The 25,992-nt window shown below is 44.9% G+C and overlaps 1 protein-coding gene across 6 annotated transcripts in view; it reads right to left on the minus strand.

Annotated features, from left to right (window-relative positions):
- The window catches only part of FBXO16 (F-box protein 16), a 71,350-nt gene that overhangs the window by 29,609 nt on the left and 15,749 nt on the right, over positions 1-25,992 (minus strand). For 4 of the 6 annotated variants that reach the window (XM_084767212.1, XM_084767211.1, XM_084767210.1 and 1 more), the window contains exons 4-7: positions 19,696-19,902; positions 18,273-18,437; positions 14,417-14,646; positions 9,159-9,261 (exon numbers count right to left, since the gene is read on the minus strand). In XM_084767212.1, the coding sequence (XP_084623338.1) occupies positions 9,159-9,261; positions 14,417-14,646; positions 18,273-18,437; positions 19,696-19,902 (705 nt within the window). The remainder of the gene's footprint in view (positions 1-9,158; positions 9,262-14,416; positions 14,647-18,272; positions 18,438-19,695; positions 19,903-25,992) is intronic. The other 2 variants (XM_084767214.1, XM_084767215.1) reach the window with 1 other exon arrangement.

Here is a 25,992-nt window from a genome sequence, read left to right on the forward strand (position 1 = left end):
ATTCACATATATACATATGCATATACCTACACACATATATATGCACATACACAGATATTCACGTGCACCTATACACACATATTCACACATATATTCACACACATGCATATACATATACAAACACATATGTATACACAAAATACACACATACATACACACACAAACCACATAAACACATTCACATATAGTTTAAACACTATGGGAGCGGGGATTTAAGCCTGTCATCATGGATATGCATATAACTAATAACACATAATTCACAAGCAAAATTCTTTTCTGGTAGATCCTAAGTAGATGCCACTTTGTGCTAAATGTTTTGGTTTAAACAGCCATTTGGCATCTGCCTCAATATTTGGTGACAGAGAAGCAGGAAGGCTCCTCTTAGTGGGAAATGCCGAGGTCATTCATTATATTTCGTATGGCAACACAGGAGGCAATGAGACAGAGCATCCATTCAGCTCTCTTAGCAGTAACGAGAAATGCAGGTGCTAGACAGGAGGTCCCAGGCCTCTTCCTTTTAGGAATCAACACTGACAGCCAAAGTGGTGCTGGTGTAGTCCGTACACTCTGCGATTAAGTTTGGGAGGGTGAGGTGCAGCACAGTGCTGAGGAGCTTGTGCAGGGAATGTACACATACCCATAATACATACACAGACACTGATACCCAATGATGCAGATACAGTTACAGATACAGATACACAGTGATGCAGATACAGATACACAGTGATGCAGATACAGATATAGACACACAGTGATACAGATACAGTTACAGACACAGATACGGAATGATGCAGATACAGTTACAGATACAGATACACAGTGATGCAGATACAGATACACAGTGATATAGATACAGTTACAGACACAGATACATAGTGATACAGATACAGTTACACAGTAAGGCAGATACAGATACACAGACACAGACACAGATACAGATACACAGTGATGCAGATACAGATACAGTTACAGATACAGATACACAGTGATGCAGAGGCCATGTGGGCAAAGAAAACATATGACTTGCACTTCATTTTTACTTTGTTTTGAGACAGGGTTTCTAGCCTAGGCTGCCCTTGAACACCTGAAGTCAAGGTTGACATTGAACTTGTAATTCTCCTTTCTCTATCACCTGAGTGCTGGGATTACAGCTACAGCCACCAAGGCCGGCTGATGTGGTGCTGGAGGCTGAACGCAGGGCATCATAAATGCTAGGCAAGCATATGAATAACTGAGCCACAGCCTCACCCACTTCAGGAGGCAAAGCAAAGAGGAAAGGAAACTGGGGGAAGGTGGGTAGAGTCGGAACATTCCTGCGACTGGCTGGAGCCCCTGGCCGCTACCTTCAGTCTAATGGGCTGGTCTCTCTGCCAGGTCCTCCTCTGTCTGCTCCTCAACAGCTGTCTGTGGTCTCAGGTGTGTTTTGTTTTGTTTTGAACTGCTGCTGCTAGTACAGTAATCATTATCTGAAATGCTTGGGAGCAGAGGGCTTTGATTTTGGAATATTTGCATATGGGTGATGAAATGCTTTAGGGATGGGCCCGGAGTTTACAAAGGAAATTCACTGATGTTTTGTGAACACTTCATACGTGCATCCCAAAGGTGAGTTTATGGGTATTCTTCATGCACTTTAATTTCTCCTGTGACTTGTGTGAGGAGATCAGGTGTGGAATCCGACCCCCCCCACCCCCACCCCCACCCCCCCTGCCCCCCTGCCCCGTGTCACTCAGAAAATTTGATGCTTAGTTTTAGTTGTCAACTTGACACAATCTGAAATCACCTGGGAAAGGTCTCAGAGAGAGACTGTCTAGAGCAGGTTGGCCTATGGACCTGTCCTTATCGCCCTAATTGATGTAGGAAGACTCATCCTGAAAAAAACTCAGTGGGTGGCACTGCTTTGGGGTTCTGGCCTATGAAAGTGTAGAGAGGTGCTGAGCACCGACAAGTGCACATGCATCCATTCTCCCTCTGCTCTTGACTGGAAATGACTGGATGCTTCCAGTTTCTGCCTGGACTTTACTGCAGCAGGAGATTCTAACCTGGAATTATGAGCCGAATAAATGGCTTCTCCCTTAAAGTGCTTAGCGTCAGGGCATACTATACAGCAAACAGAAACAGAACGAGAGCACAGAGCATCTCAGATTCCAGATTAGGGATGCGCCACGGATATCACCATGACTGGCAACTCCTGACGGGTGGCTACTCTGAGCAAAGAACTACGCTAAACACCTCACCACCTCCCAACCCCCGTGTCAGTCCTATTAGCGGTCTCCATTTTTCCAGATGAGGAAATAGTCCCCAGAAAGCTTAAATGCCCTGGGTTAAATTTCCAGGCTACTAAAATTGTGGTACTGGGCATTGAGCCTAGGCTATCTGTGTCCTTAGACAGCAAAGTAAAGAAGGAAGATGGTGTGTAACGAGGAGAACACACACACATAGCAGGTGCGTGTGATGCCTCGTGCTGGTTGTCAACTTGAAAAAAATCCAGAATCACTGGAGTTAGAGGTCTCTGAGTCTACCTGTGAGGGGTTGCCTTAATTAATTAATTATTATATATTATATATACTATCACATATAAATAATATGTAATAATTAAAGACCCGTCTTCACTATGGGGGAGACCATTCCGAGCAGGGGGTGCTGGACTGTACAGAATGGAGAGGGTAAAGTGAGTTGGCGAGTATAGACTCACTCACTCATTGCTTCCTGCGCTTTACTGTGACTGCAATGTGACCGGGCTGGTCCGCAAGTTCCTGCGGCCTTGACTTCCCCCGCAATGATGACGTATAACCCAAAACTGCTAGCCTTTTTGTTTGTTTTGGTTTTTGGTTTTTGGTTCTTCGAGACAGGGTCTCTCTGTGTTAGCCTTAGCTGTCCTGGACTCGCTTTGCAGACCAGGCTGGCCTCGAACTCACAGCAATCCACCTGCCTCTGCCTCTTGAGTGCTGGGATTAAAGGCACGCGCCACCATGCCCAGCTTGCCAGAGTATTTTAGCGCAGCGTCAGAAAAAGGAAAAAGAGACAGAAATTGGCATCAAGGTATGGTGTTGCTCCCATTATAAGCGGGATTGTGTGGCTCCTGGGCTGTTGGAACTGTTTTTGCCGGAGGACTGGGGTGGACCTTGAAACTTTGTGTTAGAAAACCCACTGAATGCTGTGAGCCCTGACGAGATGAACTGCAACCTGAATTGTAAACCAAATGAATCCTTTCTTCCTCCAATTGCCTTTATGAGGGTATTTTTTTTTATCATGACAGTGAAAGAAACTAACACGGTCCTCAATTTATACTTTATATTTATGTGCTAACACCAAGTCTGCAACATAAGTCCCACGATTCCCATTTTACAGATGGGGAAAACGAGGCTAACTCACCTGCAGTCGTGCCATTTAGCAGAAGAACCCAGTTTCACCCCCCAGGTACAGCCACAGGCTTCCTGCTTCTTTTCAAATGAAATCCCCAGATGCTTCCTTGGTGGAATAAAACTATTTAAAATGTCTCCGGTGGAAACGTGTAGCTTTGTACATCCAAACCAAATAGATATTAGGGAACAAACGGGGGGGGGGGTGGAGCGGGGGGAATACTTTGCTGGAATTTGAAAGCAGTTACTGAAGAGTCCCAGCAAGGAAAGCACTTTAAGCTCTCTCTTTTTGGTAACATCTTCAGTTGCATCTCCCCAAGTTCAAAGAAAAAAGACGAGAGAGTAAACAAGAGTTACTGACTTAACCGTTGCATTCACAGACGCAATGGCTTGCCTTTGGTATGCTCTATCTAGTGTCACTTTAATCACCGCTGTGGCCTCCAGGAAAAGGGGAAAGAGAGGCAGGAATCAATACATTCCGCAGAAGCCCAGGGGACCCTGTGGAGTCAGGGTTTAGGCAGGAATGTGCGCACGCATGTGTGTGCATCTGCAAGTGAGGGCCAGATCGCCTCTGGTGTGGCTCCTCAGGTGTCATCTACCTAGTTTTTTGACACGGGGTCTCCCACCGGCCCGAGGACTTAGCCATCAGGCCAAACTGGCTAGTCAGTGAGCCCCAGGCACCCCCTTTGTCTTTGCCTATAAGGACTGTTAGCACACCCCACTGCTCCTGGCTCTCCCCAACCCCTCTCAGCTTTGTGGGTAACTAGGGACCGACTGAGGGCCTCATTCTTGCAAGGCAAGCATTTTACCAACGGACTATCTCCCTATGCCCCAGCCTAGAGTACTCTTTCACAACGCTGTCATTCAAATTCTCATTTTTATACACAGGAAGATGGAAACTCTAAAGGAATCGGTTGGAACTGAACCCTAGCTTCTTTCAGTCTTTCTACCACGCCATCCCAGAATCACTTTAGCATACATGTTTTTCCTCCTATTTGATTTAGCAAAGCAAAGAGAGAATGCTCAAAGAAACATAAAAAAAAAAAGTGAGGCTACTAAGAGTAAAGTGATCGTGCAAAGAGGTGAAGAAGGTAATTGCCTTCTGGAGGATGGAATTAGCAGCGGGTCTCATCTAAGGTAATTAGAGAAAATAAGCGGGTAATTAAAGGCTCAGCAGCTTTCTGAAATCCCCAGTCTAGGCAAGACCTGGAAAGCAAGGACCAACTTCCAAGAAAAAGTCTGATGGAGCCGAAGGTGTGTGTGTGTGTGTGTGTGTGTGTGTGTGTGTGTGTGTGTGTGTGTGTGTTAACTTTTTATTAAGCATACAGTGTTCTGCCTGCATGTATGTATGCCTGCACACCAGAAGAGGGCACCAGATCTCATTATAGATGGTTGTGAGCCACCATGTGGTTGCTGGTATTGAACTCAGGACCTTTGGAAGAGCAGCCAGTGCTCTTAACCTCTGAGCCATCTCTCCAGCCTGAAGGTGTATGCTTTATACTCAACCTGGTGGGAAGGAAAGATCAACATGAGATGTCAGCTGGTGGCTCAGGGAGCGAGGCACAGGGCGAGGGGCACAGCTAGAGAGATGGCTCGCTCGGTGGTTAAGAGCAAGGGGCTGCTCTTCCAGAGGATCTGGGACCCAGGGTCCCAGTTTCCACAGAACAACCACCTGCAACTCCAGGCCCAGAGGATCTGACAACCCCTTCTGGCCTCTGTGGACACTGCACAATGTGGAGCACCCACACACATGCAGGCCAAACACATAAACAAATTAAAATAAATAAAACAACCTCCCCCCTCTCTATGTATGTATGTATGTATGTATGTACATGTATATGTATATATTTAAAGATGTCATCTATGGTCCTTTGACGTCCTAGATTTTTGTGTTGTCCCAAGAGACTTGTTTTCTTGAGCTTGAGACTTGTTAAAATCTTATTTGTATGAACAAAGTGAGCAGAATTTACCATAGAGATGGAAGGAGGTTCATACCCCAATACTAGCAAGCATACCTCACTTTAAATGGGATGAGGAGCATTCTTGTCCTGGTCCCTCTCTTTCCCCTCTCACCTTCCCACTCCCTGCCTTCATCCCTCCTTTTCTTCCCCTCCCTTCTCTTCCCCTTCCCTTCTCTCCACCCCGCTCCCTCCCTCCCTAACCTCTTCCCTTCCCAGACACAAGTACCAAACTACAGCTTCCTTCTCCAGCACTGTAGGCTCAGGCTACCCCTCCCCTGCATCCAAACACCAGGCCCCTGGCTGTATCCATTCCTCATGCAAACTCACCAACACCTCCCCGCAGGGAGACAACTCTCGCCTTCCTCAAATGGCTTCTGCAGGCTAACTGTCAAGATGTCAGGGGGAAAATGGTGTATGTGTTAGTGTGTGTGTGTGTGTGTGTGTGTGTGCATGCATGTGTGTGTGGGCGCACACGCACGTGTGTGCATGCGTGTGTGCATGCGTGTGTGCTTGTGTGTTTATGTTTTGATACTAGACTAAAAAAATCTTTGAAGGGCTGGAGAGATGGCTCAGTGGTTAAGAGCACCACCTGCTCTTCCAGAGGTCCTGAGTTCAATTCCCAGCAACCACATGGTGGCTCACAACCACCTATAATGTAATCTGATACCCTCTTCTGCAGATAAAGCACTCATATGCAATAAATAAAAGAAATAAAATCTTTGAAGTTTAACAAAGATGCGGGCATTTGCAGTGTTGGTGCTCTTCTCTGGTTTTGTTCGGTATGGAATGCTGTCATAACTAATAGTGGTGATTTCTTCATGCATGTGAAAATTTCCCAGGAAACCTTGGGAATTTTGAAGCACACCCCACTCCCACCCCTGCCCCTGCCCCCGCCCCCAGCCAGACCTAAGCTTGATTCCCACCTTCTAACAGATGCTAGAGACTCTCGGCTACACCTCAAGCAGCCCCTGGGGATCTCACGTGGAAGTGAGAACACAGAGAAAGGCGACTTCCAAACTCAGACCTGTTCAGCGGGAATTGGGCAAGCTCACAGTGCTCCATGTGCAAAATTAGAAGCTGGTGCCCTGGGGACGTTCCTCTTTAGACAGAGCCCCATCTCAGCTTGCTCTGAGGAGTGACAGGCAGAAGAGAAGCCAGGCTCAGCAGCTGAAGCCAGGACCCTAAAGCGGGCTGGAGTGTCTGTTGTACTCTTTCGTCAGACTTCTATACTTCCTTCCTCCCCAGGCCTTTCCGTTTAACAGCACTTTACCTTCTCCAACTACCACACATCCCTCTCCCACAGGACAGGAACCAGTCCCAAGTTATTGTAGTCTCAGGTAGTCCTCTGGCTAGGTGATGGAATAATGTCTGCAGCGCCCACTCTCTCCCGCCTGCAGCCTCCCTGCAGCATCTCTTTGCTATCATAAGGGCCCTGCATCGCCGGCCTGGCTTTTTCCTTCCCAGGACTGTGGCCAATAGTGAAGGCAAACTGCCACTCTGTAGAGAGGGGTCCTGAACTGTCACTTTGCAGCCCCAATGGCCGGGCTTGTCACAGGCAAGCATATCATAGGCATGAGTCCAAGGCCACAGCATAGTTCTGGAGGGGGAATCAGTTAATTATACTCCAGGTTCCTTATCAAAACTACCAAGTGTATGTAGTAATTATAATTAGCACACTTACAAAACCAAAATAAGTAGCTATAATAATCATGTATTTAGTAATAACTAATTGTTCTCTATCACTAATTCATCTGGGTTTCCTCTTAGCCCTAATTAGTACAATTTCTTCATGGCTTATCTGTCTGACTATCTATCTATCTACCTATCTATCTATCTATCTATCTATCTATCTATCTATCTACCATCTATGATTTTGAGGCAATGTTTTACAGCTAGCTCTGGCTGGAACTCACTTTGTAGACCAGGCTAGCCTCGAACTTACAGAGATCTACCTACCTTTGCCTCTTGAGTGCTGGGATTAAAGGTGCCCAGCTACCCAGCACCTAACTACTTTTTAACGTCTTCATTTGGGGGAAGAGCACAGGGTCTCATGTAGCTCAGGCTGGCCTTGAACTTGCTATGTAGCCAAGGATAACCTTGAAGTTCTGATCCTCCTGCCTCCACCTCCCCAGTACTGGTGAGCAGATATTAGTCGCCATGACCAGGTTGTGCAGTGCTGGGGATTGAATCCAGGACTTCATGCTAAGAAAGCATTCCACCAGCTGAGTTACATCTCCAGGCCCCACTTTTTAGTTCTGATGACCACTTTAAGAAATCTCTGCTAGTGTTTGATAGATGGTTAGTGTCAAAGCCACAGCTTTGTGTGCTTTTTAAGTAGGGGAAACATTCAGTTGCATTGGTTATTTCTTTTTTTTTTTTTTAATTTTATGCATCGATTATTTCTAAGCATACATTGCCACCAACTCTTATTATCTTTAGATTCATATTCCCTTTTTCTTCCTTCCTTTCTTTCTTTCTTTCTCTAGACAGGGTTTCTCTGTGTAGCCTTCAATGTCCTGGACTCACTTTATAGACCAGGCTGGCCTCGAACTCACAGCGATCTAGCCTCTGCCACCACCTCTCTGTCTGTGTGTGTGTGTGTGTGTGTGTGTGTGTCTGTCTGTCTGTCTGTCTCTCTCTCTCTCTCTCTGCCCTTCCCTCCCTCCCTCCCTCTCTCTCTGTCTCTCTGGTAATTTGAATCCAGTCTCAGACTCAGGCTCCTGAGTTTTGGAATTGAACGGGCCACTCTACTCCTCTCATATTGGTTGTTGTTTGTTCTGTTTTGTTTGCAATCAGCAGATTCACGGACAGCTTCACAGCCTGCACATTCTTACAAGGAGGCCCCACCCACCCCACCCCCACCCCCAGCCCTCCCCCTCTAGCAGAAGAACTGGTCTTCAGCATATAGGCGGGTCTATTTTAAGAATCTCATTTCTCACTCACTCACACACACTCTCTCTTTTTTAATATAGCAGTTGAAAGTACATTTCATTAGAAAGTAACAGGTTCTCAAGCAGAGCTGTGAAAAGGATTTACTCCCAAGTGGGTGCAGATTATCCCGTCAATTGATATCCATTCTCTATTAATTTTACTGGAGTGTGTCCTCAGCTTTCCTCTCAATTCTTATTACATTACATGCACTTTTAATTCCACCCATTCTTAGTTTGCTCCAAAACCTCTCATAATGTGATAAAAAGGGATCCCCCTGTGGTCCAAATCACAATTTGGAAAAGAGCTATAAATTAATTGTGTTCCCTAGTCATAATTACTGACATTATTATGTTGCTGATTAACTGCTTTTTAACTGGAGACAGGAGGGAAAAGTTTTTTTTTTTTTAATTTATGTTCATTGGTGTGAGGGTGTCAGATCTTGGAGTTGCAGACAGTTGTGAGCTGCCATGTGGGTGCTGGGAATTGAACCCTGGTCCTTTGGAAGAGCAGGCAGTGCTCTTAACTACTGAGCCATCTCTTCAGCCCAGACAGGAGAAATTTTTAATTCAGTCTTTTTTTTTTTTTTTTTAGCCCAAGTTGGCTTTGAACTTGCTATGTAGCCAAAGATGACCCAGAACTTCTGCCTCTTCTGCCTCTATCTCCCAAGAGCTGAGGTCATGGGCGTGCACCACTGTGAGATCTTTGCTGCTCTGGGGATGAAGCCAGGACTCTGTGTGCTGGCGATCGCTCTAGCAACTAACGGGAGCAACATCTGCTGCCCCAGAGACGGAGGTTTAAAGAACCACTTGATGATTCTGATTTAGCAAACAAATTCAATTTCACAAATAGGATTAGGGATTGGAGTAATTTCCTGATTATGGGAGGAGTGTTTTGCAAGCCGACTTACCAGTGACCTTGCTTTCCTGAGCCTGGCTCTCTCCTGAAGCTTATTTTTCTTATCTCGCAACTCCCGCTTGAAGTCTGGGGTCACTTCGTTTCTTTTTCTTCTTCTACAAAATTGCAAAGAGATGGGAACATTATAACCGATCATTTTAAGTGTTTAGCAGTTCACATAGTTGTTTTTTCATTTTGTTGAGTTTTGTTGGCGCAGTGACTTAAGGACTGCCTGCACGCCACTGGAAATAAATCAGATGTCTGTCTATGGAGAGCTGGTTCAATTAACCCTGGCATGGTAGAGAGCTATGAGCTGTAAAAAGGACATTTCTATAGACAACTGCAGAGTGAGCCTCAAGATACAATGACACATGAAAAAGAAAGTCAGGAAAGGAAAGGCGAACACATTGTATGTGACATTCATCTCGGGAGGCATCTAAAAGCATGTCTACTATTTGGTAGGACTTTTTAAAAAACATTACTTTTATTTCATGTGTATGAGTGTTTTGCCTGCGTGTGTGCATAAGCAGTGCCCGTGGAGGCCAGAAGAGGGAGTCAGCTCTCCTGGAGCTAGAGTCACAGGCAGCTATGAGCTGCCATGTAGGGGGCTGGGAACTGAACCTCAGGTCCTTGGCAAAACAGCAGCCCTTGTACTTTCTATCTGCGAAATTTTATTATTACTTTTATTATTACATTACTATTAAATTTTATTATTATTACTCTTATTGTTACTTTATTATTATTAAATTATTATTAAATTTATTATTTTTTAAATACTTTTTATTTATTTTATGTACATGGGTTCCTTGTCTGCACGCACATCTACCCGCACACCAGAAGACAGCATCAGGCAGTTGTGAGCTGCCATGTGGGTGCTGGGAATTGAACTCAGGACCTTTGGATGAGCTGTGTGTACTCTTAATCACTGAGCCATCTCTCCAGCCCTATTTATTTATTTTTGAGACAGTTCTTACTATATAAACCCTTACTGGCTGTTCCTGAAACTTGCTGTGTAGACCAGGCTGCCCTAAAATTCCCGCTGATCATCCGGCCTTTGCCTCCTAAGCCTGCAAGTCACGGGCATGAGCCACTCCATCCAGCTCTTTGAACTTTTTAAAATGGAAGAATGATACAAAAATTTGAAAAATTACTATCAGCAAGTAGGATTTCCCATGTGAATCCATCAGAAACAACTTGGAGACTTAGGGGCAAAAACTTGATTCCCTCAAACATAATCTTATTTTATATCCTTAACTTTGGAACCACCTAAAATGCTCTCCAGAGTATGAGCTAAAATGACAGAGAGGAAATAACAAAAGGCAAAATGAAACAGGTTTGATCTTGACCGTAAAGTTGGTGGCACTGCCACACACAAAACATTTTTTTTCTTTTGCCTTTAACACCATTATCTGTTTGAATATTCTTTGCTTGCTTTTTTTAAAAGATTTATTTATTTTATTTATTGCATATGAGTGCTTATCTGCAGAAGAGGGTGTTAGATCACATTATAGATGGTTATGAGCCACCATGTGGTTGCTGGGATTGAACTCAGGCCCTCTGGAAGAGCAGGTGGCGCTCTTAACCACTGAGCCATCTCTGCAGCCCTCTTTGTTTGCTTTTTACAGAGTCTTATTTATGTGGTCCTGGCTGGCCTGGAACTCACTATGTGGACTAGGCTGTCTTCAAACTCACAGAGACACACCTGCCTCTACCTCTCTCTATGGCTCTGTCTCTGAGGATCCAGATTAAAGATATGCACCATCATTGTTACCACTAAACATGAGATGCCAGGCAATAATATGATATGGAGAGGGGAGGAAGGGAAGGGGGAAGGGCAGCCCCAGGGGGACAGAGAGAGAGAGAGAGAGAGAGAGAGAGAGAGAGAGAGAGAGAGAGAGAGAACAGGTGGTGGCAGGGTGGCTGCTTCATAGTCTGGCACACACCTAGCAGTGGCAGGTGATGACATCATAGGTTGCTAAGCAACGCAGAGGCAGCCACCTATGTGTGCTAACAACCATGCCCAGTCTGTCTGAATATTCTTAGTAAGGTATCTCCCAAAGATAAAAGTACAAACCAGAAATCTGAGGCTATTTTCAAGAACCATGTGTGCGTTGGTACTAACATTTGTTTAGTATCATACATAAGAGAAGGTAAAAGGCCTTCAATCCTTGGCCCACAGGAAGTCCCACCCACTGCCTACTTTTTGTTCATTAAGTTTTATTAGAAAACAGTGGTGTGTGCGTGTGTGTGTGTGTGTGTGTGTGTGTGTGTGTGTGTGTGTTGTCTAGGCTATCTTTCAGACTAAGCTATCAGAACTGAGCAGTTGGACCACAGAGCTTATGTCTTAGAAAGTCCAAAATACCTCCCATCTGGCCCTTTATGGAATAAATTTGCCTGAAATAGTGGACCTAGGTAATGAGCTTCCATGGTTACCAACAGCCCAGAAAGAACCAGGAATGAAGGTGCGTGTCTGTGTCCATATAGTCTAGAGTCTCTAATTCTATCAATGTGGCCAGGGGCAGAGGACGGGAGAAGATGCACATTGGTGGGGCATCCCACAGAGGCCAGAATGCAAGATGCATGACAAATGCCTGGATCTCTACAACAAACAGCAAGAAGCAGGCAAGGAATGAGAAGGAGGGCGAGAAACTACAGAATAGATGGAGGCTGACCAGAAGGTTAACTCACAGTTCAGAACAAGAAGAGTGTACACCTGAGTCAAGCACAACACGCATTTTAGCCTTTATCTGGGACCCAATTAAACAAAGCACTCATAAAAAAAGCCAAGTGTCCGTGTGACATCCAAGGCACCTTGAACACTGATGACCCCTCATTGTATTAAGCTAGTCACTGAGTTTAGATGATGATGATGCCAGCTTATGATTTTTATAAAGGGTCCTTACCTTTTAAAAATACAGATTGAAGTATATGACATGAAATAAGTCATATGTAAAATAATATAACATTATTTTTTTTAAATAAATTAGAAGCCTGGCAGTGGTGCCACACATCTCTAATCCCAGCACTTGGTAGACAGAGGCAGGCAGATCTCTAGGAGTTCAAAGCCAGCCTGGTCTACACAGACAGCTAAGGCTACACAGAGAAACTCTGTCTTGAAACAAACAAACAAAAATTAATATAAATAGTATTTAGGAGATCAAAACAAAAACAAACAAAAGAAAAAAAGAAAGGAAGGAAGAAACAAGGAAACAAGCAAAAAACAACAACAACAACAAACAAATCCAAGTTATTGTTACTTTTTAACTTTTATCTTCCTCTCAGTCAGGTGTTCACCTGGCTTGTCTTTCAGTTTCTGGTGTACTTGCAATGCTTTGTGTGGCCCCAAGAAGAGCTACCGACACTCTATGGACCCCAGGTGCCCAGCTTCATTCCCCATGCACTCTCTTCCAAGTGCAGGACTGAAAGGTAACTTCCAGACGATGTTTAATCTTAAAACTGCCTTAGATTAGCTCTGTCTGTCTAACTTTGTCACACCGTCCAGCTTGGCCACATGTAGGAAAAAAAATGAACAGCCACAAAATTGTAATTTGATGGAGAGCATCAATATAGAGAAATTTCAAATGTACAGGAAAGTCAGACATGGCGGCACACGTGTATAATCCCAGCACTCAGGGTTCTGAGGCAGGAGGAGCACAGGTTATAGATAAGCCACCTGGGCTACAAAAAGAGACTCTCTCTACAAATAGACCAGCCTCCAAAAGGCAGGAAAGCTAGAGATTAACAGCACAGTGAATAACCATACTTTCTCCATCTCATTTTGATAATTAATAATATTTTATTATATATACCTTAACTTTCTACTTCATTAAAGTACACTTTTTGGTCTGAGTTTTTTGTTTTGGGGACAAGATATCTTTTTGTAGTCCAGATTGTCTTGAATGTGCTATCCTTCTGCCTCAGCCTCCTCAGTGCTAAGATTACATGTGTGTATCACCAATATTTCATCATCATCATCATCATCATCATTATTATTATTATTAATTTGTTATTTATTATTATTTATACAGTGTCCAGCCTGCTTGTATGCCTGTAGGCCAAATGAGGGCACCAGATCTCATTATAGATGGTTCTGAGTCACCATGTGGTTGCTGGAAATTGAACTCAGGACCATTGGAAGAACAGCCAGTGCTCCTAACCTCTCAGCCATCTCTCCAACCTGTGTATCATCAAAATCTCAACTATCATTTTTCTTTTGGGACAGGGTCTTGTTACTTATCTCAGGTTACCTTGAACTTGGTCTAACCTCTTACAGTCTATCCCTTCTTTTTTTTTTTTTAAGATTTATTTATCATGTATATTCTACCTGCAAGTGCACCTGCACACCAGAAGAGGGCACCAGATCTCATTTTAGATGGCTGTGAGCCACCATGTGGTTGCTGGGAATCAAACTCAGGACCTCTGGAAGAGCAGCCAGTGCTCTTAACCTCTGAGCCATCTCTCCAGCCCAGTCTAGCCCTTCTTAGCTTGGTTTCCCTGGCCATGAGTCCAACAGAAAGGTCAGTAGCTGTCTCCTATCTTATGCTGTACATGGGGCTGGGGGTGGGGTTTAAAGTCAGTTCCCCCCCCTCCTTCCTTTTGTTTGCCTACTCACTAGTAAAGGAAGGAACTATAAAAAAGGAAAAGGAAAAAGAAGCTAGAATGTACCACATGATGCTGGCTTGAAATTAATATTAAAATAGTAAAAGGCCCCAGGGGCTTGAGACATGGTGTACCAGTTAAGAGCTCTTCCTGCTTTTGCGCAGGATCCGAGTTCAGTTCCCAGGATCCACACTGGACAGCACACAGCTACTTGTAACTCCAGTTCAAAGGCCAGACAGTCACCAACCCCAACACACACACACACACACACACACACACACACACACACACACACACACAAATCAATAATTAAACTATTTAAGTAGATACACACACTACGCAACTGGCTGGCCAGGTATCTCAGTGGGTAGCAGCCCTTGCTGTACATGCCTGATGATCTGAGTTTGACGCCCTGAACCTAAGGTAGAAGGAGAGAATCCACTCCCTCAAGTTGTCCTTTGACCTCCAGGCGCATGCGCCATGGCATGCACGCGCAGTAGCCACAGTAATCAAAACTTTACGTAGGTTGTACTGCCGAGTCATTGGCCAGTCCACATGCACCTGTTGAAAAGCGTCCGCAGTTCACACTTCTTCTTCTTCCCCCATCTACTCGAGGGTCAACAGGGTTATTCTGAGGAACAAATGGGCTGAGAGGGGCACGGAGCGTCTCACCCTTGCCAGATGTGCTCGGGGTCACAGTTGTCCAGATAGTTAAAGCGGATGATGTCAGTGGGATGCTTATCAGACGACCGCCACGGTGGAAGCTCTTTCTCCCCTGGGTTACTCTTCTTTCTTAAAGAGGAGGAGGACCGCAAAGCTAATGAAGGGGACTGCTCCTCCTCTGGAGAACTGCGAGGAATCGGCTGAACGTCAGCAACTATGAATCCATCCTTTGGAGGGGTCTAGAAGAAGAAAATGTAGGATTTCTCCTCTCAGAGCAGCAACACCAACAGACAAAGAACACATGACTCTTAACCACCTCCCAATCACCGTCACCCTCACCCTCACTACGGCAGTGACAACGGCGATGAGGATGACAGCCACTGTCCCAGGAGCACTTGGATGGAGGATGTAGAAGTTTCCTTTGCACTTTTTAATTCCACCTTCATAGCAATTTCTTTGTATTGGGTCTTGTGCAGCCGGGGCTCACCTCAAACTCCCTGTATGGCCCATTATGACTTGGAATTCCTATCTTCCTGCCTCCGCCTCCCCAGATGCTGAGGTCACAGGCCTGGAACACCAGGCCTCCTTTATCTAGTGCTGGAGACTGAGTTTAGGACTTCGTGACTGACAGGCTAACACTTTGCCAAGCCAAGCTGTATCACCAGCCTTACTTTAGTTTTTGAAATACAGTTCTCAGTCTGTGACCCAGGCTGGCCTAGAGCTAGGTAACTAGGCTGGCTTTGCACTCACTGTGCAGTCCTTCCCCAACCTCAGAAGTGCTGGGATTAGAGATTTGAGCACCATTTTCACCTTCCGCAGTGAGTTAAAGAGAGCTCATCATCGTCCCTATCTTACACAGGCAGAAACTGAAGCTGGAAGAAACTACTTAATTGGCCCATGAAGACATAAGTAGAATTTGAATTTGAATCGAAAACGCAAATCCAAGTCTGTTGTGCTTCGGGTCCACATGTCAAACTCTTCCATCCGATCCTGTAGCTCTACTGCCGTTATTTACTCTGTCACACTGCAGTTAATATTTTCATACTATATTCTATAGTATAGAATTCATAGTATACACACACACACACACACACACACACACACACAGTCCTAGCCTTAACGACCTAACAGACAAGACACGTTCATGTCGCACTGACTGTAGCCATGTCAATTATCTGAGGCCAAGCAACTCCCTAGAATAATTCTATTTCATGTCCAGAATTAGACGTCTGTCTTTTGTGCGCTCAGTTCATGAAGTGCTTTCGCTGTGGGCTTTAGCCTAAGGGGAGTGGTACTGGTATGCCGGGAAGCCATTAAGGGCTCAATTTTTGTTCATTAAGAGATTAGGGAAGCTTTGCTTGGTAAATTGGCTTGTTTCAATTGTGAGTTAAAAAAAAAAAAGAAAAAAGAAAAACCCGAGAATTTCCCCAGTTGGGACTGGAGTGTAGCTCTATGGTAGAAGATCTTTGCTAGGATCTTATTTTTCCAGACCAAGTGCCACCACCAAAAATAAAGAAGGAAGGAAGGGAGGGAGGGAGGAAGGAAATAAGGAGGGAGGAAGGAAGAAAGGGGGAAGCAACCCCTCGTTACCAAGCATAACAAGGTAGTGGTTCATTGTTTGAGTCACTCCTTGTCTGCTGTGTTCATTTCTACTCCAAGACTATCCTTAGTATTAAGTGTTTCTATTACAGTGTTTACTTGGCTGTGCCATGGCTACTAGACTGAGTTCTGTGGAAACCTGGTTAGGATCTTTGTACTCTTAGCACCTAGCACATAACGGTGTTCAATAAATATGCACTCACTCAATTATGGCTGTATCTGTTTGCTGTCTGCTGCTATGATAAACTCCGTGACCAAAAGCGACAGGGGAAGGAAAGGGTTCATTTCATCTTACAGGTTACAGCCCATCAGGAATGGGAGTCAGGGAAGGAACGTGAAGGCAAAACCATGGAGGGATGCTGCTTGTGCGCTTGCTTCCAGGATCATGCTCAGTTACCTTTCTTATACAGCTCAGGACCACCTGCCCAGGGTTAGCAGCGCCCACAGTGGACCAGCCCCACCCCCTACATCCGCAACCAAAACAAGGCCTCACAAACATGGCATCGGGACAATCGCAGGTATGTCAAGTTGACAATCAAGATTACCCATCACTGTGGCCCCGTAGCCAACTAAGAAGACATTTAATATTTGTGTAATCCTGTATGTTGTACAGGTCTCACCAAGAATGGACATAGACTTCTGTTGGCTTATTTAGAAATAAACCCTTGTCTTTCTGTTGGAGGGTTCTACTTTAGTCTTTGCCATGGTTGGTACTGTCGGTTTGACAGGATCTAGAACCATCCACTGGGCACGTCAGTGATGGAGTTTCCAGGCTGAGTTAACTGAGGTGAGAAGACCCACCCTAACTGGGGCAGCATCATTCCGTGCACTGAGGCTCCCGACTGCGTAAAGAGGAGGCAGTGAACTAAACACCATCTCCCCGACTGCGGATGCAACATGACCAGCCACCCCAAGACCTTCAGCCATGACCTCCCATCCACCACTGTAGACGATACCCCTGAACTGTGAGCCCAAATCAACCTTTCTTTCTCTGAGTTGCTTTTTGGCAGGTCTTCTGTCACAGCAATGAAAAAAAAAGCAATTACTATGCCACTGTTAGAAATAAAATAATGCATGACAATTAAAAAAAGAAGGAAAGTATTAAAGTATAAGTAATAGTAACATATAGAAAAAACATTAATTCTGAAAAGCACAACATGCTTGATACTCTAACAAATCGGCAAGAAGGAAATCCGCAGCAATGAAGTAATTAAGTTCTGCTCTTACCGTTTGAAATCTTTTGTGCCAGTGCTGGGGTTAAACCCCGGGTCTGAAACATGCTAGGAAAGCACTTAGTCTGTTATATTTCCAGCCTGGATGAAGTCTTTCCGTCCTCATGAATGCATGCTGAATTTTGTTAGATGATTTGCATGCATAGCTGTATTAAAACGAACTCATATATCTCTTCTCTTATTCTGTGGATGTTCTTATCAAATGATTGTGTGCATGCATGTTTCTGTGTGTGCATGCATACATGTGTGTGTGTATTGTGTACACATGTGTGAATACACTTACGGAGGACAGAGTTGAACCCTGGGAGTCAGGGTCTCTCACTGGGACCTGGAGCTCTCCCATTTGTCTCAGCTAGCTTGCCAGTGCGCCCCAGGTTCCCCCCCTTCCACCCCCACGGTACTGGGATCACAACTGTGTTGCACCACGTCTGGCTTTTTTATATAGCGGCTGAAGATCCAAACTCAGGCCATCACGCTTGCATGCGGCCCTTGTGTGTGCATCCCCAGGACAGCTGCTAACTAAACAGCCAAGCCCGGTGGCACATACCCATAGCATCCCTAATGCTCAGGCAGGACGCTCTTGAGATCAAAGCCTGTCTAGCCCACACAAGATGTTCTTTCAACCAATGAACTAATTATTCCACTGGTTGACCATCCAGTTCATCTTACAGAATCATACAAAATATGAATGTATAAATTCTGATGGCCCACGCTGACAGTTACTCAAGATAACACGGAATTCCCGTGCCAGAGCTGTCTGCTGTCTGAGGGAGAAGCAAAGACATCAGGGGTGGGGATACAGAGAGAAGCACCCCGCCCCCCACATCCCACCCCCCCACCCTGTTCCCACTTCTAAAGGTAGCTGTGATTGGAGGGCGTGAGGTGAGAGCTCTTGGCAACAGGAATACCGTGAAGAGCTTGAAGTCCTTTGACCCACTCCCTTTCCTACACTCAGACTAGATCACTCACTCACAGTTCTAGAATTTGCTCCAGCTGCCAGTTTCTAAGTGTGCCGCTTTCTGCCTCGAACTTGCCTTGGGTTTGGTGACGTGAAGTTCTCTCACCATCTGAATGTAGTGTTTCTTCCAGACGCCCTGCTCGAAGGGCGTTGGGGAGAAGCCGATGTACCAGTTAAAGCGCAGGCACTTGAGCATCCAGAGCTGGTCCAGCTCGGCCAAGCTCTTCCAGTACCAGCTCACCTGGGAAAACAGAGCAACCTACTCATGTCGCATACTCATACTGCTTGCACTGCTTTGTGGGACCCCGATAATGTCTGTCGCTTCCCTTAAAGGCACAGCTCAGTAATTTAACACTTCTGACCCTCCCATGGCGTGCTGGAATTACAGGTATGCCCTACCAGGCCTGATTTACAGGTTTCTATCTTAATTTAACTCTGGCTTATTTATTATTATTTTTTTTAACATTTACTTATTTTTACTCTTATATATATGAATATTTGCCTGTGTGTATGTACAGGCGTGCAATCCAGAAAAGGGTGTCAGGTGCCATGGAACTGGAATGTACGATAGGCAGTTGTTGGATGTCACATGGGTGCTGGGAACAGAACCCGGATCCTCTGCAAAAGTAGTAACAAGTGCTCTTAACTGCTGAGCCATCTCTCCAGCCCCTTAAATTCAGGTTAATAAAGTAAAAAAAAAAATTACTTTTAAGAAATAATGTCCTCTTTTTCCCCAACCTCTCACCATCTGAATGGCCCACTCATATTTACCTATCTTTCTTTCTGATTTTTTATTTTTATTTTTTGAGATGAGGTTTCACATGTTGCCCAGCGTAGCCCTGAACTCACAACAGCTCTCCTGCCTTAGCCTTCCAAGTGCTGAGTTTACAGGTGTGCAGCTTTGCTTAGACATGTCTCACTCTCATCCTCTTTGTAGGTTTCCCATAAACACCCTCTTTTGGGCTTTTCTATTCTCAGGTACCCTGCACTGCATGGTTGAGAGCAGCAGTTCTCAGTATGTGGGTCACAACCCTTTGGGGAGTCAAATGACCCTTCCAAGGAGTCACCTAAGAACAGCAAAACACAGAAATTTACATTATAGGTCATAGCAGTAGCAAAAGTACAGCCATGAAGTAGCAATGAAATTAATTTTAGGGTTGGGGGTCACCACAACATGAAGAGTCACAGCATTAGGAGGGTTGAGAGCCACTGATGTAGGGTGTTGTTGTAGCTATGTGCTAGGAGATGTGCTGTCCCTGCTGAGGAACCACTTACATGTGCATAACTGCCAGGAGTTTTTGTCATCTGACACTCATGGTGTCTGACTTTGGAGCCTACAGAGTCAAACATTAAAAAAGGTCAAGGGTCATTCAGACTTTGCAGAGTAAAATCTGCTGCTCGGCTTTATGCACATGTATGTGGGTTTTGTCTTTAAGTTATTCCACTTTCAGGGTTTCCTAAGCCCATCCCAACAAAACCCCACGTACCACTGCCTTTACCTGCGCGCAACGGCAAAGGCTCCGGGGATCCAGGAAGGAAAAGATATAGACAGATAACACCCTCGGAAGCTTGGTAGTAAAATCCAGGGCCTCTGCTGGAATTTTTTCCTGCAGCTTTCGGCAACAGAACTTCTTCTGAGACAGGGAGCAGCGCTCTAGCAGGCCTGTGAGAATTCTTCTCCTTTGAGAGTCTGTCCACTTGTCAAACTAAACAGAGAACACAAGAGTCCCGTGTGGTGTGTCTTCTGGTCAGTCGTGAGGAGGAGAATGGCACAGAAATCAAGCCTACTAAGTGACGGCTAAGGCACAGGATGCATTTGTTTCTGTCCCGGCTCAGCAAATCCCACGTTTCACCACCTACTTACCCTTTCTCAGGTACATGGGCCAGACTGCATCTGCAGAAGTGCATCTGACCTAGACCTTCAGTGTATACGCCATGGTTAGTCAACGCAACTGTCTCGATGAAGGATTGTCTTGATTATGTTAATTGATACGGGATGGTCCAGCCTACTATGGGAGGTGCCTTTCCCTAGGCAGAGGGGGTCCTGGACTTTCTAAGAGCAGAGACAAAGCCGAGCAGAAATGTGCTTGTATGAACTTATTTCTCTCTGCTCTTGGCTACAGATGTGACTAGCTGTTTTAAGTTACTGCTTTGACAGCCTTACTATGTTGGACTATATAAAAATGGAATTGTGGACTAAGGTGAACACTGTAGTGGAAGTTTCGGTTTCTTTAAAAAACCCAGTTATGTTATGTTTTTGTTTTAATCCCACGTGTGAGAAATGGGGCTGCTTTTAGTTTGTCCACGGCTGGTAAGTGTCTCGTATGGGCTTGGAGAGGGGTTTGGTCTTTGCCAGCTGCAGATATTTTAATGCTGAGGACTCTGAGAGAGTATACCTACTAGAGTCCAGGGGCAGGGGGAAGCTTCAAATAGACAATTTGAGGGATGCTGTTGGGAGGCAGTGCTTTGAAGAAATGGTTGGAGGAATAAGAAGGCTGCTTGCTTGTCCTGCTGCCGTGTTTGCTTGTTTGCTGGTTAGCTGGACTGTTGGACATCCTGTCGACTGAGATTGGTATTTCTCAAAGACCCAGAAGACCCTAACCAGCTGAAAGTAGGTAAGGAAAACTACACCTTCTTTCCTTTCTTTCTTTCTCTCCTACCTGGTGTTGGGAGTTGGTAGAAGGGAGGGAGAGGCATAAGAAACCCAATTAAAAGAGCTTTAAAAAAAAATTGCACCAACAGAACCCTTTCTCCTATGAATTGTTTTTTGTTGAGGTGTTTTATCACAGTAAATAGGAAATATAATAAACAGAAAGACAGGTAGACGATAGATAGATAGATAGATAGATAGATGATAAATCGACGTGTGGGTAGAGCAGAGAGACATGAACTATCCTTGACTGCTCTCAGCTGGCTTTCTCCTGTCTGATAAAGTTCAGAAGCTCATGCCCAGGAAGCGGTGCAGCCAACAAGACACTTCCCCCACTGACGTGGCCATGGACCAACCTACTCTAGATAGCTTCTCAATTGAGATCCCTTTCTCAAATGAGTCTAGACTGTGGCAAACTGACAGTTAAAACTTTCCTTCATAGTATGTGTGTGCATTCATTTTCTGTTGGGATACAGGTGTGAGAAATGCTACTTCGGGGCGTGCTCTTCCGGCCCCGTACTCTTTTCCAACTTCAACTTCAAAGGGGGTCTTTCTCTACATGGTTTAAATTTCCTTGCGATGGTTTTAGAACTTGTCTGTAAAGGCCCCACTCTCTCCGCTTCCTTCCGAACACTGATTCAGAGCTATTAGAGCCAATGTCTTCTGGATCACAATTCCCCAGACCTCACATAAAGTTCTGAGTTTGGAGTGTTTGACAGCACTGAATATACTCAGTGTCTCACTCTCAATTTTCTACTGTTCGTAATATTCAAAAGGTCCTCATTTATACATTAGGAGTCACTATATCTACATTGTAGGGCTACTGTGAGGATGACATATATGGATGTATGCATGGATGTACGTGTGCATGTAATTGTATAAAGGGCCAACTATTATTCTAAAATGCTATGGAGATCTTAAAAACATATGTAAGTGGCTAAATCAATGTAGAAAAGATATATAAGAAACTATTTTTTTAAAACAGGGTTTCTCTGTGTAGCCTTGGCTGTCCTGGATTCGATTTGCAGATCAGGCTGGCCTCAAACTCACAAAGATCCACCTGCCTCGGTCTCCCTGAGTGCTGGGATTACAGGTATATGCCACTAAGCCCAGCTACAAAAAGCTTTAAGAGCATCAAGCGGTAACGCTTGTGCCTAGACAAGGATGAGGCCAGGTAAACTCACCAGATTTTCTTAATGCCACATAAGAGAATGAACTCGAGTTATAGTGTGACTTAAAATGAGTACTAGAGAACATTAGGATCATAAAAACCTATAAAAGAAAACACTGAGGCGCTCTCCCTGGAGATTAAAAAGATAATTACACTGGCTCTTCATTTGTTTCCCTGATCAAGAAGGTGCAGGATTTTTTTTTTTTTTTGCCTCAGGGATTTTCTTTTCTAATTGTGTTTGTTTAAGCTAATAGAAAATGAATTTGCATTCCTTGAACCCTTCCCAATTCAAGGTAGGGTGATGACTGAGAAGACTGAGCAGCAGGGGAAAAAATCCCTTTGGCATTTTAGAAGGTGTTAGGATAAACCAGAAAGTACATAATCCATGCAGAGTTCACCGTGCAAGAATTCAATAATCTCCCTTATCTCTCCCATCAAATTCTCCTGTAAAATCCTGCAGCACAAAAGCGAGGGACCAGTGTGTGAGGCTGGGGAGCCATCAGAGCTCTCTCATTCCACCGTGCACAGTGTCAGGTCACAAGCGAAGGGCGCTGTTTGCTGGGGTGTTATTGGTAACTGTCAGCATGCTATTTTAGAGTCGCTGTAATAGAACCGTCAGGGTTCACCAGTCCCAAGATGAATGGCAAGAGTGGGGTGATCAGGGAGGTTCCCCCCACCAATGTGTGTGTGTGTGTGTGTGTGTGTGTGTGTGTGTGTGTGTGTGTGTGTGTGTGCGCGCAAGTCTGATGCCCGGAAGCATCATCTAGCACTTTATACATCAAGCTAGGGTCTCGGCCAGACCTAGCGTTCACAGACAGGGCTGTCCTCCTAGCCAGCTTGCTCTGTGGGTCAGCGGCTCTGCCGACAAAGACTAGACTTACAGGCAAGTACCACACCTACCTGGGATTTATCTGGGTCCTGTGGATGCAAAGTCCCATTCCCACAATTCTGAGGCAAGTACTTTAACCACTGAGCTATTCCCCATAGTCCTAAAAAAACCTTAAAAAACGCAGGGTCTCACTGTGTATCTCAGACTGCCCTGGAACTCACAATCCCCCTGCCTCAACATCTAGAGTGCTGGAATTACAAGTGTGTACCACCACACAGTGCACCGCCACACCTACCTTCAGTTTCTCACCATTATCTTGTTTGTTGCTGTTCTAAATATTAAACAGAACCATGTGCATATGCATGCACAAAAATGAAATTATTGCCGGGCAGTGGTGGTGCATGCCTTTAATCCCAGCACATGGGAGGCAGAGGCAGGCGGATCGCTGTGAGTTTGAGGCCAGCCTGGTCTACAAAGCGAGTCCAGGACAGTCAAGGCTACACAGAGAGACCCTGTCTCGAAAAAAAACAAAAACAAAACAAAAAACAACAAAAAAAGAAATTATTTAGTGGGCTGGATTGGTGAAGAGAGCCATATTGTTCTTGCAAAGGACCTGGCTTTCATTTCCAATGCCCATGTCATGCAGTTCACAGCCAGCTCCAGGCATCTGACACCGTCTCTTGGACTCCTTGGCTACCTGCATTCAAGCACACATACTGTGCCCCCTCACAATTACACATAATTAAGAATAAACAGTGTAAAATGTTAAGACTTTAAAGGGCTGAAAGACAGCTCAGTTGCTAAGGTACTTGCCTTGCAAACAAGACCATCTGGACTTGGATCCCCAGCATCCGTTTAAAGCTCATCGTGGTGGCACGCACCTGTAATCCCAGTGCTGGAGAGGCTGGGACAAGGGGATCCTTGGGGCTACTGGCCAGCCAGTGTAGCCGAATCCACGAGTTCCAGGCTTAGTAAGAGACCCTGACTTAAAAGGTAAGATGGGGGGGTGGGGGGGCTGGGGAGATGGCTCAGCGGTTAAGAGCACTGACTGCTCTTCCAGACATCCTGAGTTCAATTCCCAGCAACCACCTGGTGGCTCACAACCATCTATAATGTGATCTGATGCATACTATATACATAATAAATAAATCTTTTTTTTTTTTTTAAAAAGGTAAGATGGGAGGCCAGTAAGATGGTTACACGTCTGATGACCTGAGTTTCATCTCAGAAACCTATGTAAAAGTAGAAGGGGAGGACGGACTCCACAAAGCGGTCCTGACCTCCACATGAGCAGTGTGACACATGTGCCCTTCTACAGGCATCATCTCACACACACACACACACACACACATGAAAATGAAAAAAATAAAGTGTACAGCGGACAAGGTCACAGAGCCATCCCTGTTATTTAATCTCAGCACATTTCCTACCCCTTCCAATAAAAAAAAACAAACAAACCAGAAACGGCATCTCTGAGGGTCCCTTAAATTTATTTTTCACCTGTCACCTGCTGTCTTTCGGAGACTTGGTAAGCAAATACGTCAGTGTGGGAGCTATGAAGCCATCTTCCTGTCCACGTGTTTGGAATCCAATCTCATCCTCCCCTTGGGCTGTGGGCGGAGCACGCACAGCAGCGCCCACCAGAAAGCGAACAACCCCATTCTTTGTCTTCTTATATTTTTGAATTACCATAAAATTTCCATTATTAAAGCAGTTACCATTTTAAAAAATTACCATTACTAAAGAAAATGATTGAAAAAAGGAATACATACGCATGTCATCCTATTTTAAACTTCTGTTTCCGGTGGGGGGTGGGGAGGTGGAGGGTAGAGGAGGGATGGTTTATGAAAACAGGGTCCCAGGCTAGCCTTGAACTTGGGATACAGCTGAGGCTACCCCTGAGCTGACTCTCTTGCCTCTGCTTCCCAAGTCCTGGGATCACAGGCTTTTATTACACACCTGGCCTTTTACTGTTTTTTTTTCTCACTTTGGTAAAATTACTATAAAATTCATCACTTCGGCCATTTAAGTGTACAGTGGCATTAAATAAACTCACATTATAATGCAACCCCAACTACCACCTGTCTCCAGAACTTTCTCAAGCCAAGAGTTTGTACCAAACACTATTTCCCCAACCCCTGGTACCCTCTACTCTATTTTCTCTCTTTATGAATTTTCCCACTCTAAGTACCTCATATAAAGTGGAGTTGTATGATATTGTCTTTGTACCTGGTTTATTTCTCTTAGCGCACAATGCCTTTAAATTTGCCCATGTTCTAGCATATATCAGAAATATTTTCACCTTGTGGCTGAATAATATTCCATCATATGAGCATAACACATTTTGTTTATTCATTTACCTGTGGATGGATATTGGATTATTTGTGCTTTTGACTATTTTGAGTACTGTTGCTATAAACACTAGTGTGCAAGTTTTTGTATGGCCATATGTTTTCAATTCTCTTGAGTAGTAGAAAATATTTAGTTGAGACTGTAGAGCAATTCAACAAGTAATCTGCTGCCCAGAAACACATAATCTACCTTTATTCAGGAATGGATAATGACCTTTGGGACTCTGTCTCCTCATTAGAGGAGCAGATGAGAGAGTCCCCATTGATGATGAAGGGCAGCTGTATCTTGTTAGGCAAAAGCATAAAGTCATTAGTGTCCTCATGTGAAAGTTCGAATATATACAGATGAGTGAGTGAGTGTACCTGGTACCTTGCTGCTGAGAACCCAATGGATGAACAGCATTGGTTACTAGGATACCATCTCTCAGAGCCAAACCCACATCACTGCACACAGTGAGTCCAGGAAGCTGGAACTCTGTAGCCGTATTTCTTCTCTGACAGCTAGCTTTGCTAAATGCTGCCTGTGAAGAGGGGGCACTAAGAGGGAAATTGAGGAAGAAGTGACGGAGTCCCTTCTGTTAGCCGGCTGTCCCTGTCAGGGTTACTTGGACAGGTTACCTGAATCAGGGTTACCCTGGTTCCTGGTTCCAGCTTTCCCCCAGACAACCTAGAATCATCACGCTTCCTTGCATGCACCAGAGCCAACTGGCTGTGCTGTCTACTTTATCCTCAGGAGTGTGGGTCCCCTGCTGGGCTGGAACTCCTCCTTCCAAAGTACGAGTGAGGCTGGCATCA

The sequence above is a fragment of the Acomys minous genome (genome assembly GCF_964271855.1).
Source record: "Acomys minous genome assembly, chromosome: 18".
In the NCBI taxonomy this organism is placed as follows: Eukaryota; Metazoa; Chordata; class Mammalia; order Rodentia; family Muridae; genus Acomys; species Acomys minous.